We start from the raw sequence: 14,666 nt of genomic DNA, 5'->3' as shown, positions 1-14,666 counted from the left end.
AGAAACAGAACCATTAAAACGGTACTTTGGCCTTGGGCTGCCGTGAAAAGTCACTGAGGCACTAAGAGAAAGTAAAGGAACTTCTGTCTCAGGCGGGCAACATTTCTCACTCATGCCCGACTCCCCTGGCGTCCCACTGAAAGCACAGACCCTTGAGTCCCAGGCCCAGCGGTTCTGAAAGCAAGTCTGAGAGGGACCTGTACACTAACCACACGCTGACCAGACCCTCCAGACCGCTCTGGCCCGGCCACCTCCCGCCTGGACGCACCATCTCATGTCTTCTACCCCTGAATCCGCACACCCAGCCACCGCCCGGCACCGTTCCGAACTACAGGTCTGAGCTCCCTCCACGCGCTGCTCACAAAAGCCTCCCTGGCCCTCCGGGCAGGGTCGCCAGCTTCCCAGACTGCACCCCAGCCCACCCCCGGGGCCCCGCGTGGGACCCGTCCCCTCCAGCTGGCCGACCTGTTGGGATCTCCCACTCCTTTGGTTTCAGGGACGGCTGCGGGGCAGGTGTGTGCCCAGCACGGCCACAGGACCTGGCACGGAACGACGACCAAGCAGCCCACTTCCACCAAATCCCCGAGCCGGTCTCAGAAGGCTGCAAGGGTCATACTCTACGCCACTTGCCAGGTGGGGAAACTGGCGCAGAGCTTAAACAACCCAACCAAGGCCGTTCAGAGCTCAGAACTGGTGCACAGCTGGAAGCTGAGACAGCTAGGATGTGAGGTTCAGAGAGTCTGAGCCTACGCTACCTCCCCGCCCCCCGCCTGCGTATCAAAGAGCTAGACGCGGCGCCCGGCAGGTGTGTCCCTCACAGGAGGTGCCGGCGCCCCCAGAGCCGAGAAGGAGCCCAGGGTGGAGGGCGTCAGGGAGAAGGAGGGCGTCGGCTACCATGAGGCCAGCGAACGCAGAACCGGGCAGGGACCTTGCAAGTGTCCCTTCAGCCCTGGCCGCACACACACCCCAGGCTGCACCTGGGGGCAGTGGGCGAACAGCCACACCCAAGCCAGAGCCGTGGCTGAGCCCGGCCGTCCGCGCAGTCCGCAGGGCCCCCGGCCCGTCACGTCGCCTCTCAAGGGCTCAGCAGGGTTTGCACAGAAGTATCCCCATCTGCGGTCCCCCTGCACCTCCTCGCACCGACACCCGCTGTCTGCTCTCACTCCTGGGGGTTCCATGTGCTTTGCCTCTGACCTCTGTCTGGAACTCCTCCAGAAGCGAAGAAATGCTTCCTTTACGGTCCTGCTCTGCTCTCCCACCACCCCGCCCCCCGGGAGCCACAAGGACAACGTCAGGAGTATCATCGGCTACAACGGGACGAGCAGATTTGGACGGGAACAGTTCCGAGTCCTAGCTCACCCACTGCCCTCATTTCCTAAGTAACTCTTCAAGGTCAGCCGCAGGGCTGCCAGACCTGCAGGAAGGGCTGCTGCAGGACGAAGGGCGCTGGCCCAGACGGCCAGGTGTGTGTGGGGGACCCACCTCCTTGTGCCCTTGGATCTGGGAGCTGACGAAGGCCCCGAGGATGTGGGAGGTAAGGGGCAGGTAGACGTGGACCAGCTGCGTCTCCTGGTGCAGGCAGTACAGGGAGAAGTAGTTGCGAAGCTCCATCGTCTGGATCACGTTCTCCTGCTGCAGAGCAGACAGCCCCTCGCGACTGGCCCAGCACACGGTGGGAAGCAGGAGCGCCAGGGCCCACACCCCGCCCCTCCCGAGCCCAGGGCCAGGCCCCCCACTCCGTGCAACACATCGGTCACACCGGCTCCGTCAGCCGGTACTCGGGCGTCAGCGTCCCAGCAGCTCAGGAAGCCGGGGGGGACGGCCCGGGGCCCGGCGGCAGGTGTGGGAAGGTACCCTCAGGCCCGCCCACCGCCCCGCGGGCGGGCCCAGGCCGCCCGGCCCACCTCCACGATGCGGGACTCCAGCTGCTCCACAGACTCGGGCTCGCGGCTCTGCACGGCGGCGCTCATCAGCTGCCTCTTCATCAGGCTGTACTTGTGCAGCGCCCGCTGGTGCTTGTGCAGCACGCCCTTCTCGTGCCGCTCACACAGGTCCTGCCGGGAAGACGTGGCACGTGAGCCCAGGAGGCGGGAGACAGACGGCACCCGCTGCACGCGGCCTCCACGCCTGGGGGCGAGGACGGTGTTTCCTGCTTAGAAACAGCTCACACGCACCCCGCTCACTCCACTCTCGGTGTTCGTGGAAGGGAGCGTCCAGCTGGGCCACCCAGGGCGAGCTGTGAGGGGGTCACGGTGCGAATCAGCAGCGCCAGAAACCCACGGGGAAACGACCAGCGCAGAGCGGGGACAGCCCTGGACCTCACACGCAGTGCTGACCGACCTCCAGAAGCCAGTGCGCCGCCAGCAGCAAGGTCAGTCTCCTAAAGGCGGACGCGCTGGCGTTTCCCCGGGGCCCTAACGTAGCCCCGATCACGATTCCTGTGGGAATACTAGCCACGCAGTCACAGGGCTGCAACTCCACTCACTGGCTGCTGCCCCACCCAGTAGAGGAACCCCTTCTAGAACCTTCCCCACCGGCGCTGGGCCAGCTCCCCCTGAGCTCAGCCCAAAGGATCCTCAGGGCTCACAGACGATCCATCCCGCCACCGATGGCTGGAAAGCCGCCCGCCCCGAGCTGAGGCCTGACTTCCCAGAACCTCCACACCCTAGAAGAGGCGGCTCCCAGCGGGCCAGCCCCTCGTGTGTTTATAAAGAGCGATGGCAGTCACACTCACACTCACGCGCACGCGCCCCTCGCTCTCACATCGGGGAAGCCAGACGCCTGCCCACAGCACCCTGCAGGACGCACACCCCCCTCCCCCGGGAGCCTGCAGGAGGCCCATCTGCACCCCGCAGCCCTGGCTTCAGGCTCTTTTTCCATGTCCCCCAGAGTCACACCCTTGAAAGGTCACAGCAGCCTTCTCAACAGCTCTGTCCCTGACCAAGCAGCAGCCGAGACTCACTTTATAGGACTGGAGCAAATCCAGGAAGAGGTTCAGTTTCTCCACCACGTCGTTCTCCTCCTGTTTGCCCTGGAAAACACACGGCAGGTGGGCCAACACCGACCGAGCACACAGGACCCAGAGCCAGGGGTGCACACCCACCACGGGCCTGGGCTGGCTCGGCCCCCAGAACCGCGGGCCAGCTGTGCAGGGGGCCCCGTCCACACGACAGCCCGCCAACGTGAGGCAGAAGCCTCAGAACCCGCAGGTGGACAAGAACAAGGGCCGGGTGCCCTGTGCCCACCTTGCATCCGCTCGCCTCCCTACCCGCCCAGCAGCCTGGCCGTCCGCAGACAGCGGGGCTGGGTTTAAACGGGCGAGCAAGTGGGAGGGATGCACCGGGGACAAGGGGAATCGCTGCGGTTCCAACGAAAGGGAGAGAAGCGCGGCCTGCGAGGGGCCGAGGGGAGGGTCTGCAGCTACGGGACTGAGTCTGAAGATTTGGGGGGGCGCGGACCCCACACACACCTCTGCACCCAGGTTGACGCGGGGGGCCCCATGGCGTCATGGGAGGGGGCTGTTCGCCGACTGGGTGTCCTGGTAACGACGGGGTGAAGCCCCGCTCCCGGAGTCACCCACCGCACCCACGAGGCGTGTAGCCCAGCGCCGCTCGCACGGACGAGCCACGTCCACACGGCCAACGGGCACCGATGCTCGGAGCCGCTCCCGGGCAGGAGGAGTCAGTGCCAAAGCCCTGGGCTGGGCTGCTCTGGGCTCAGAGTTGGTGGCTGGAGACGAGGGAGGGCAGCATGAGGGAGAAGCGCGGTCTCTCCACCTCCTGCTCCAGGCACAGCAAACACGGGCCTGCAGGCCACCACGCACCCTCCCCCCGTCGCCACAGCAACGGTCAGGCTACGGTGGTTTCCAGGGAACCCCCCATGCTAGCTCTGTGGTCCCAGCCACGTGTGCTGGGGGGCTCTCGCACCCTCACATCCCTCAGCCACCAATACGCGTCAAGTCCCTTTTCCGGGTGCACTGAGCACCTCTCCCAAGTGCAGCACTGGCTCCTCCGGGAAACCAAGCCCCTTCTAAAACCTCTAGAGCTCCAGCCACGGCAGAGAATGAAAAGTTCACCCCATAAACCACACATCAGACTTGGTATGAGGAGGGTGCAGGCAGAAGAAATGAAGAGGAGTCCAAGACCGATGGGGACACAAGCGCTGGACGGGAGCTGGGGGCTTCCACCCAAGCTGCAGCACCAGCTCAGGGGACCCTGGGCCCTCGGGCCCGCTGAGCCCAGAGGTTCCCAGCCATTCAATCCCGCACCCACAGTTAAGGTTCCAGCCAGTAAGATGACAGGAAAATAACAGGCATGTTGCAGGTTTTTCCAACTCAGAAAGGGAAATACCAGATGGCCACAGGTGCCCTGTCCCTCCTGACTGGGCAGGGGACACAGGAGAACAGAGGTTCCTCCCCGGGTGTGTAGCAGGGGGGACTCCTGCGTGTGTCATTTGCTCCCATTTCTGCTCTGATGCTGTGCAAGACGCGTGTGCCTTTACAGAAAGCACAGGCCCCGGCACCGAGGAAGAAACAGCCCCACTGTGAGTCCCACTTGTCTGGCTGGAAGACAGTTATCAGGTCTCCTACCAGGTCTGGGGAGAATAAAACCGTGATACCTAAAAACGGAATTAGAACTAGCCTTCTGATATCTCCACTTGCACAGCAAGAGTGAAGTGGAACCCTAGCTCTGACGGATGAAAGTCCTGACAGGCCATTTGATCCAGTTTCGTGTTAAAACTGTATTGATGGGGGGCTTCCCTGGTGGCGCAGTGGTTGAGAGTCCGCCCGCCGATGCAGGGCACACGGTCCAGGAGGATCCCACATGCCGCGGAGCGGCTGGGCCCGTGAGCCATGGCCGCTGAGCCTGCGTGTCTGGAGCCTGTGCTCCGCAACAGGAGAGGCCACAACAGTGAGAGGCCCGCGAACCGCAAAAAAAAAAAAAACCTGTATTGATTTCACTTCAACATAGAAACCACCAAGAGCAATGAGGGATATTCAGGAAACAGCACCACACAGACATGACATTGCAAGGCAGCATTTGTGAGGAACCTCAGAGGCAGGAGGAACTTCAAACCGCACCATGTCAGAAGCCTGACGCCCGTCTCCCCTCGTCAGGGCAGAAGCAGCATCCAAGTCTGAATCAGAAAAGATGCTGGAAATGATCGAGTTGGGGTTCCCACCCCGCTCTGCACCCCCTCCAGGTGACCTGTCCAGGAGGGAGCTGTGGGCCCAGGGCCTGGGTCCCAGCAACAGAACAGCTTCGTGTGTATGTTTTACGACTCAGCTCTGAGTACAGGGCCAAGGGTTAAACAAAAAGCTGTTAATGATCTAGGCCAGCTCCCTTGTTTCTAATCACAGAGAAAAGTACCCAGGGACCAAAGCAGCCCGAGCGAGGTCCCAGCACAAGACACAGGCCAGCACAAAGCAGGCTGCCCGAGCTCGCCCGCCTCTCTACCCAGCCAGTCCTCTGACACCACGTTCTTGGTCCCCAACCCCACCTCGCCCGCCATGGAAACGTGGGCTCCTCTCACCTGGAGATGGACTGGGCCCCGGTGCCAATTCCGCACGACGCTCAGTGTCTGAAAGACACACTCAGGCACAGGGACCACAGGGGAAGAACACCCAGCACTTTCCACGCCAGGAACGAGGTCAGATTCCCTTTTCATCACTTAGAGCTGTCCTGGCACCTGAGCGTCCCGCCTGGAGCCTGACAACCCCCCAGACCCCCCCGCTGCTGTGGTTCCATGACTCGCTACTAAGGAGCCGTGAGCCCCAGCCGGGTAGCAAGGCCTCCATTTCAATGCATTTAAAACCAGCTGCCAGCCGCCTAAAGCCCACTTCCCCAAGCACCAGGAAGCAAACTCTCACCCTCCAAATTATGTAACGGTTTTATAGCATAAAAGCTCCCCGATGAACATTCCCCTCGGATGGTAAACACTGTATCTGCAAATTAACCCCAACGACTACAAGACTGCAGATTTCCACAAATACCACCTGCCCACAGAGCAGAAACATTTCCTGAGGTAAGCTGGGTGTCTAGGGCGAGACGTGGGGGGAGCCTCTGGGGGTGCAGGGAGCTTGGCTGTTCTGATGAGGTTTCAAGTGGCCAAATGCTGCTTGGCTACGACAGCACCATGGGAGCAACCTGGGTCCACCCGGAACACCCTGGGAAGTGCAAGGTTACATCTCCAGGGACACAGCACATCTCATCTCAGCAAGGGCAGATCTCAGAGACCAGAATCCAATCTGTCCACGTCATCAGCAACTCTCTCAAGAGCATAAGGGACTCACAGGGAGCCCCACCCGGAGCAGACGGGGACGCGCCCTTCCGACCCGAGAACTGCCGCCACTCACTCAGGACTCAACCGTGACGTCATCTGAGAAGGAGACGCTCCCGCACACCGCGGCACAGAGTGTTCTCCGAAACAAGCACCTCGGAGAACAAACCCACTCACCTGCTGTGCAGCCTTGTCAGCGAGCAGTGCAAATTCAACGGACAGGCCTTTCAGCGCCTGTTTGAGGGACCCCCACGTGCTACTGTTCAGAGTGGCCCAGGAGGGGAGCGGGGTCGTGTCAGACCCCAAAGCACTGAGGAGAAAGGACACACACAGGGGAAGAGACACTCAGGCCTGGAAGCTGGGCGCGCAGCCCACCCGACGCCCCCCTCTGCCCAACAGCACACCGCCCCAGGGTGGCCGCCCTGCACATCTCCCAACCGAGACCCCTGCTACGTGAAGCACAGGAGCGCTGGGAGTCGGTCAGAAAGGCAGGATCTCGATCCACCAGGACCTGGAGCCGACTGTCGGTGAGACCCGAGGGAACGCGTGCACAGCAGGGTCGAGGCACGCAGGTCTGGGGGCAGCTGCAGAGGCCAGCATCCTGGCTCAGGCCCGGCCCCTCCTCCAGAGGAGGCAGTGTGACCAGCCGAGCACGGCCCTTCCCGGATCGGATGGACCTTTTCTCAGGTCTGATCCTGACAACGGGGGGAGCCCTACGTCTGGGAACCCCGGTGCTCTGCCTACTCTCTCCATCTCTCTTCTTTCTTCTAAATGCGTTCTCGTCTCCCCAGCCCTTTCCTTCCCCTTTGGGGAAGAACGAGTCAGAACGAGAGTCATTATGATAAACACACTTTCTGCTCCAAGCCCGCCACCAAAGGCTAGAGACCCCGCCCCACACAACTGGCCCCACGGAGCCCACCAGGGTCACCTGCCTCAGCTCCTTCCCGAAGATGAGGAGGTCAGCAGCATTGTCGATGGTCCGCGACACCATCCGCTCGGCCCTGTCGCGGAGCTTGTGGAAGCTATTGTAGATGTTGCGAATCAGCTCCCGGCTGATGGCGAACTGAGTCTGGATGTCGGCTGGGAGGAAGTCCTGACGGGGGAGGAGGGAGGAGACTGCATCACCAGACGTGAAAACCTTCCAGAAAAGACGACCAGCAGGAGGGGAAGCAACTCCGTCCACCGAGCAGGTAAACGAGCCCAGACCGCCAGGCCAGGTCACGCAGCGCCCAGCCCAGGAGCCCACTTCGTTCTCCAGCGCCCGCCCTTTCTCGTCCAAGAGAGACACAGAAACCAACACTACACGCACACCACAAAAAAGACGATCTGCAAACTCGACACGATGAACGTGCGGTCCTGACTCTGCACGAGGGCCCGGCCTCTGCATTTCCTCATTTATTCCCGAAGGGTAACTCTTCACCAGCTTTACTAGTACCTACCCTTTAATAGTAACTAATGTTAACTACACAATGCTTAGGAAATAAAATGAAGGTAAAGGAGTCTGTATTTTTGTACGGAGAAGTAGTTTAAGAAGAAATAACAAAAAAAAAAGGTACCAAAGCTACTTTCATCCTTTTGAGAAAGAGACCAGATTAACTAAATTTAAAAATAAACCCGTGCAACAATCAATCCCCTGAAATCCGAAAAGCTGATGACCGAGCACCCACCCATCTGATCACGAAATGCCTGAGGACACGGCACGAGGGGCCGCTGGGCCCTGTGGTTGGAGAGCGCTCAGTCACACCTGGGCCCCTCTGCCTAGGCGTTTGGGACCTTGCAGATGGCAGCCTCTCTCTCTGTTTCCTCGTCTGTAAAATGGGCGTGACACCCCCTGGGTTTCAGATCAACTGAAACAAGGGTCAAGGGAGAAAACCACGCGACCCGTCTTAGCACGATGTCCGGCACACAGTAGAGGCAAAACAACCGTCACTAACTGCTCACGTGATTACTGCTCTGGGGGAAGGGACCATCAAAATCAAAAGGTACCTTGGCCCGAGCAGCCAGCTTACAGTTCATGAACTCGTCTCCCACGCACTGGGCGCACTCCTTCAACTTGTTCTGCACATCCTGCAAAAGCGAGAGAGAAACACTTGACCCTCAACCAGCCACAGAACCAGAGGCGTGAGACCAACCGAGCCACCAGAAAGCAGGGTCTCCACGTGTTGGCCTTTTTTTTGGGGGGGGGGAATGCACTGGGTCTTCATTGCTGCACACGGGCTTTCTCTAGTTGCAGCAAGCAGGGGTTACTCTTCGTTGCGGTGCGCGGGCGTCTCATTGCAGTGGCTTCTCTTGTTGCAGAGCACGGGCTCTAGGTGCACGGGCTTCAGTAGTTATGGCTCGTGGTCTCAGTAGTTGTGGTTCACGGGCTCTAGAGCGCAGGCTCAGCAGTTGTGGCACTTGGGCTTACCTGCTCCGTGGCATGTGAGATCTTCCCGGGCCAGGGCTTGAACCCGTGTCCCCTGCATTGGCAGGCGGATTTGTAACCACTGCGCCACCAGGGAAGCCCTCCGTGTGTTTGCTTTAACGTAAGTATTCTATAATCTCTTCCTGTCTCCTGTTCCATTTGTTTCCCATTGGCCTTAACCTTTGGGGTGGTCGGTCTTCCAGAGGCAGGAAAGCTCGACCTCGTGACAGGACTGCAAACTCCAGCTCTGGAGTGGAGCTCTCTCTCCAGAAAAACGGAAACTCCACCTCCAGACCAGGGACATGAGTACTTGGGACAGATGTCGGAGTCACTAGATCCTGGAAGGTCCCACGTGGGGCACAGAGACAGGGACTGAAGTCTCCTTCCTTCCTATGATCAGACCCATGGGGTCAGGGCCCCCAGAGCCCTGGGAGAGCTGATGGCAGAGAAAGGGCAGCACTTGTGTCCCAAGCCCTGGCTCTGAGCTCTGCCCTCTTGAAGGGAGGCTCCCTGGCAAAGCTGAGCCTTAAGACGAACCCCACAGAGAGCCACGGAGGATACAGGCAGAGACCCTAACGCGCAGCTGTGTGTGGGTAAAGGAATCGTAACATCTCAGAGATGCCTTGAAGAGCATCTGTCCCAATTCCCTCATTTTACCAAGAAGCAAATGGTTCTGGGAGACCCAGGGACAGGCATCTCTGGAGCCTGACGCCACTCGGCTTCTGCAGCAGCTCGCCCTCCCACCACCCTCCCTCTGCCTGGAGCTGAGCGTAGCTCCCTCGTCCCACCACATCCCTCTGCTGTGGTAAAGATCCCAGGTCTACAGAAGTCTGTCCAGCCCCAGGGTTCGAAAGACCCGCCCTCCCAGCTCAAGGGCAGAAGGCCGCAGCATGCATTCCCTGGATGTCTGGACCGGGTCCCATAAAAGGGGCAGACCGACAGGCCCCCCAGGCATTGCAGAGTGAAAGGCCACAGTGTCTCTGGGGTCAAAGGCCCCTTTGGCCTCCAGGGAGAGAGAGGTAAAGGAGGTGGCCAGGCTCGTGTGGAATCCACCTCTGCGTCTCTGCGCCCGCATCTTCCCACGGCCGGTGAGGGCGCGTCTGTCCCACCGCAGGCCACGTGGGGCGTCCCCGCTGGGGCCCCCTCCGCCCACCCCAACAAGGAGAGGGTCCCTCGGGGAAGCCTCCCCGCCTCCGAAGAGCTCAGCCCTGGGCACACGGGGCCGTCCGGGCAGCGCGTCGTCAGGCTGTGCCTCGGCGTCCTGACAGACCAGGACGGCCTGACGGCAGCCTGGAGGACGGCGCTGCTGCTCCAACGTCGCGCCGGAGCCAAGGCCCGCACAGAGCTCACTCCCCAGGACACACGGCCACCCTGCAGCTCGGCCGGGGAGACTCAGCGGGCGCTCCCCGCGGCACCGAGCTCAACCCAGCCTTCCTTTTGTTTTATTTTTTTATTTTGGCCGCACCGCACAGCATACAGGATCCTGGTTCCCCGACCAGGGACGGAACCTGCTCTCCTGCGGTGGAAGGGCGGAGCCTCACCCGCTGGACTGCCAGGGAAGCCCTCAGCCTTCTTTCTGAAGTGAATGCACATTCCCATCTGGAGTCGCCAGCCTGCCTGTCAACCCTCCAAACCACACAGGCTCCTGTGTGTCAGCTTCAAACCCTCAGAGACTGCGCTGAAAGCCACCCCTTCCACACAAAACCCTGCGACGTCGGAACCGGGATGCCTCTTAGAATCGTGCTCCACCTGTTACCTTGGGAGAATATAAGTCACACCTGTGTTTGTCCCATGGAACTAGATTCTGTCGTGGCCCCCAAACAAGGGGATTGAGGGGAGAGCACGAAACCAAAGCAAACTTAAGAATGAAAATAAGTGGGACTGCTGTGGGCCTGGGTTGGATCCCTGGTTGGGGAACTAGGACCCCACAAGCTGCGCGGCGCGGCCGAAAAAAATAAGAATGAAAATAAGACCCGGGGAGCTTCAGGCCGCTGCACGCGGACAGCTGTGCGGCAGGTACTCACGGGGCCACTGAAGGACAGGAAGAGCTTGAGAACAACGTCCTCGGAGAAGGGCGGGTGCCGGGCCACCAGGTTGATGAAGCGCTTCAGTGCTCTCCTCCGGGCCTCGATGAACTCCCTGTCGGCTGGACGCAGAACACGGAGTGACCACACAGAGCGACCTCGCTCTCAGTGCCCAACGCCTCCCACGCGGAGAGCTCTCCAAGCCACAGGGCCAGCCGGGGGCACTGGACACGGACCACAGGCTGCAGAAGGCGCACCAGACCCCCAGCTCCGCGCCCTGCCGCCTACGGACACGCCCGGTCCGGGATCTGCTGAGGAAAACCACACAGCCCGCTGGCTTTACTCAATGGCGTTGGACCCCTCGCTGTGATCCCTTTCTGCTGCTGCTCGCTATGAACAAGCGGGTTTTCCTGAACTCATGTATTAATTTGACCCAGCTTTCCTGTTCACATCACTCATTACTCACTCTCCAATTGTGAACTGCTTTCGTTTGGGTCACGTATTTTCACTCCAAGGGCAAAGAAAGTCCAAGTGTACAATGATGCACTGAGAGTGTTTAAATCTGACCACAAATAAAAATGGGATTCAAAGTATTATTTTTAAATTATTGAAAAAAAGCTGGAAGAGGATCTCCCCCCTCGAGGCCACCAGGACCCCGTCCATTGAAGGCTACATCTTCCTTAAGGCTGAGTCACACGACCAAGCATGGCACGACAGCTTCCAGGCCCTAAACCCTACCCGCACCCAATCAGCCTTGATGCCTGGACCGCACTAAGCAGCCACCCTGCTCCCGAGGTATTTCCAGCTCCTGCCCTCAGCACCCTTCCCCGTCCGCGTGATAGTGTCTGTTCCACGTGCTCAGGTGGGGCAAAAAGGAAACGACACTATCAGACTCTGATCTAGTCAGAGACCAGTGAGCGCGCAAGCACTTCAGGACGGTGGAAAGCGGCAGAAAATCGACCGTCAGCCTTGGGTACTTGCCTTCGGATCGGGTTTCATCTAGAATCTGAGCAAAGGGCTGTGGGTGAAGATCAACGAGACCTGAGAGGAGGCCTCAGCTGCCTCCCGCACTCTGGAACCCTGGGAGAGACGGGCCAGTGCAGGGGCCCGGGGACACCTGTGATCCCTCACCTAGCCCCAGGTAATTGCCGGTGAAGCATGAAGATGAGACAGCCATCTGCTATCGTTTTCATCTCCTTTGAGATGCAGGTTAGATCACTGGGCTGACATTCACTTCTGTTCTCTCGCAGAACACGTTACACTATGGTGGTACCCACTGCTCTCCCAGAGCCGGCGTCCCCCCCTCAGGAGCCCCAGGACGCCTGGCCTCTGCCCTCTGGGAAGGAGAACTGGGGTTCACTCCTTCTCCCCTGCAGAAGGGGGCACTTCCCCACGTGTCAGTTATCAAGCAGGAGGCTCACGTAGCTAAGGGCACCAGGTGATGTCACCGTCCCGTTCCAGACCTGGGCTCTAAGCCACAGCTGCGCCCAGACCCCCCAGGGGCTGGGGCTGCACCACAGCCCTGCTACCGTCCCATCCCTGCTGGGCAGAGGGCCAGAGGAAGACGGGCCACAAGTGGAGAGTGGCGTCCATCACGGAGCCAGGACCTCAGCACAGGGCGGGGGGGACCCCACCCCCCTACGCCCCCTGGCCACCAGCAAACCCAGCTTTACCTCCCAGCATCCTCTTGGGCGGGAGGGCCGGCACCATGCGGTACGGGAACTTCTGCAGCAGCATCTCGTGGAAGACCACGAAGTCATTGTACCGTCGATACACGCAGGACTTGAAGCGCTGCAAGAGAAGAGGTTCGGAGCTCAGTAGAAACCCTCACACTTCACGGCTTCCCCTTACCTTCCCCTTGCACCACTAAATAGAACCTGTGGAAATAACAGGACTAAGTTCCTCACCTTCTCTCACCAGGCCTTTACCAGAAGGAGAAATCCTCCATGTCCTTGATGGATGGAAATACAACTTTTAAACACTGCATAGCTCTAACTGTGTATTTAATTAAGCGCCTATTATTCTGGACCTTCTGAACAAGACGAGTCTCCTTACAGGAGTTTTCACCTGTTTGGCAGCATCCCTCCTCCCCTAGGTATCACGTGGGATACCTTTGAGGGTACGTCCTCAACACACACTTTCAAACCGTGCTAACACAGCAGCACTGCGCCTCCTGAAACAGACCCAACCGCCTGAAGGCAGACCGAACGCCGAACGCGGAGACTGAAACACGGCAGGCATGCAACTCAGATGAAAGTGCAGACAGAGTCCACTGAGAGCCCGCCCTTGGTAGACCCGCAGCTCCCACAGGATGAGCACCCCGTCCAGGGCAGCCTCACAGGGGTCGCACATAAGAGCTCTCACAAGAGCCAGCACGTGCAGCGACCTCTAAGATTAACGACGTTACACTAGTCACTCATTAACATCGCTGACTGGAAAAAGCCAGCCTGAGATGGTGACATACTGTGTGGTTCCAATGACACAACACTCAGGAAAAGGCAAAGCTACGGAGACGGTGAAACATCAGTGGTGTCTGGGGCGGGGGGGGTGGAGGGGGCGGAGCACAGGGGACGCTCAGGGCAGTGAAGCTACACTGCGTGATTCTGCAACAGGGGACCAAACCCAGAGGATGCGCAGGAGTAACGAGCGTGACCCCTCATGTCAACTCTGGACTCTGGGTGACAAGGACGTGTCTATGACAAATGCACCAGCTGGCGGGGGCGTTGACAGTGGGAGGAGGGGAAGATGGGAAATCTGTTCCTTCAGCTCAATACTGCTGTGAACCTAAAAACACCTCCCAAGAAACAAAAAAGCTAAATACACTACACGAAGGACAAGTATGAAGCCACGTGTGTCCACCTCCGGCGGGCATCGTGCCACGTCTGCACCAACTCCAGCAAGCATGCCAGCAGGGGGCACAGCCCGAGGAGCCCCACGGCCCAGGAGCCACCCCCGCGGTCCTAACATTAGCGGGCCGGCCCCTCCACGCACGTTGCAGGAGGTGACCTGGGCAAAACGGCCCCCTTCTAAAAATGTTCGTTACGAGCTCATCAGTTTACTTCAGAAGCGGGCAGTTTAATGAGACTGAAGATAAGGCCACTCTCACAGAAGAGCAGCTTGTCACACGTGCGGGGCGCCCGGCCCGTGGGCGACGGGGCGCCAGAGGAGGCGCCGGAGCCTCCTTTCTCACCGCGGCCGAGGAGGCCAGACAGCGGCAATGCCAGACGGCCACGCTGTCCCCGGAACACGCGAGGGCCTCCTTCCCTCCCTGCCCTCTGCCCTCCCCCTTGGCAGTGGCACCGACCAGCGTCAGAGCGAAGTTTACTCCCAGATTTCTGTCATCCTGGCTTTAAAACACAACGAAACAAAAATGCAGTGATTCTCGATTCTCACGGAACACGGCAAACGGCGTCCGCGACGGGGAACGTCCCGGGTTCCGAACACGCGCCTTTCTCCCTGCGATGACGGTCGTGATGCTTTCCCAGCCCAAGCCCAGCAGCGCTGCTGCCTGAGCCTGTGACCCGGGCAGCTCTCCGTGGCGGGGGCAGCACTGACCCTGCGAATCTGCCCCTCCCGCCACACACGCACGGGTGCTCTTAGCTCGCCGATGACTTAATCCCCAGGATAAAGAATAAAAGCTCCCATCAAAACGTATCCTAACTGAACCGAGATAACAGGCGAATGGACAAAAAGATAAACGCTGCAGATGCCACAGGGTTCTACGCGCCCAGCCAGCCCCAGGGCCAGGCGTCTGGCATCAATGAACTCTGATTTCAGGGGTGCCCCTAGCAGAGACAGCAGCACCATTTGGGGGATGAGCCACACACACTTGACTCGGGGTGTGGAGCCCACATTCTGTGGGGTCCACACTGTCACCCCCGCGGACATCCCAGCACTGCGAGACCGCCCTAGGCTGGCCCGTCCGGGGCTCGCGCTCCGGAGCCCGACCGAGCGTCTTG

The 14,666-nt window shown here is 59.8% G+C and overlaps 1 protein-coding gene across 5 annotated transcripts in view; it reads right to left on the bottom strand.

Moving 5' to 3' along the window:
• SNX8 (sorting nexin 8) overlaps positions 1-14,666 on the bottom strand; it is a 77,204-nt gene that overhangs the window by 1,025 nt on the left and 61,513 nt on the right. For 3 of the 5 annotated variants that reach the window (XM_079944253.1, XM_079944256.1, XM_079944257.1), the window contains 8 exons: positions 12,381-12,498; positions 10,708-10,829; positions 8,266-8,346; positions 7,212-7,372; positions 6,457-6,589; positions 2,963-3,031; positions 1,905-2,054; positions 1,483-1,632 (listed from right to left, as the gene is read on the bottom strand). In XM_079944253.1, the coding sequence (XP_079800379.1) occupies positions 1,483-1,632; positions 1,905-2,054; positions 2,963-3,031; positions 6,457-6,589; positions 7,212-7,372; positions 8,266-8,346; positions 10,708-10,829; positions 12,381-12,498 (984 nt within the window). The remainder of the gene's footprint in view (positions 1-1,482; positions 1,633-1,904; positions 2,055-2,962; positions 3,032-6,456; positions 6,590-7,211; positions 7,373-8,265; positions 8,347-10,707; positions 10,830-12,380; positions 12,499-14,666) is intronic. The other 2 variants (XM_079944254.1, XM_079944255.1) reach the window with 2 other exon arrangements.

This window comes from Stenella coeruleoalba, assembly GCF_951394435.1.
Source record: "Stenella coeruleoalba genome assembly, chromosome: 15".
Classification (NCBI taxonomy): domain Eukaryota; kingdom Metazoa; phylum Chordata; class Mammalia; order Artiodactyla; family Delphinidae; genus Stenella; species Stenella coeruleoalba.
Note: the sequence above shows the minus strand (reverse complement) of the source record. Positions and strands in the feature narration are given on the sequence as shown.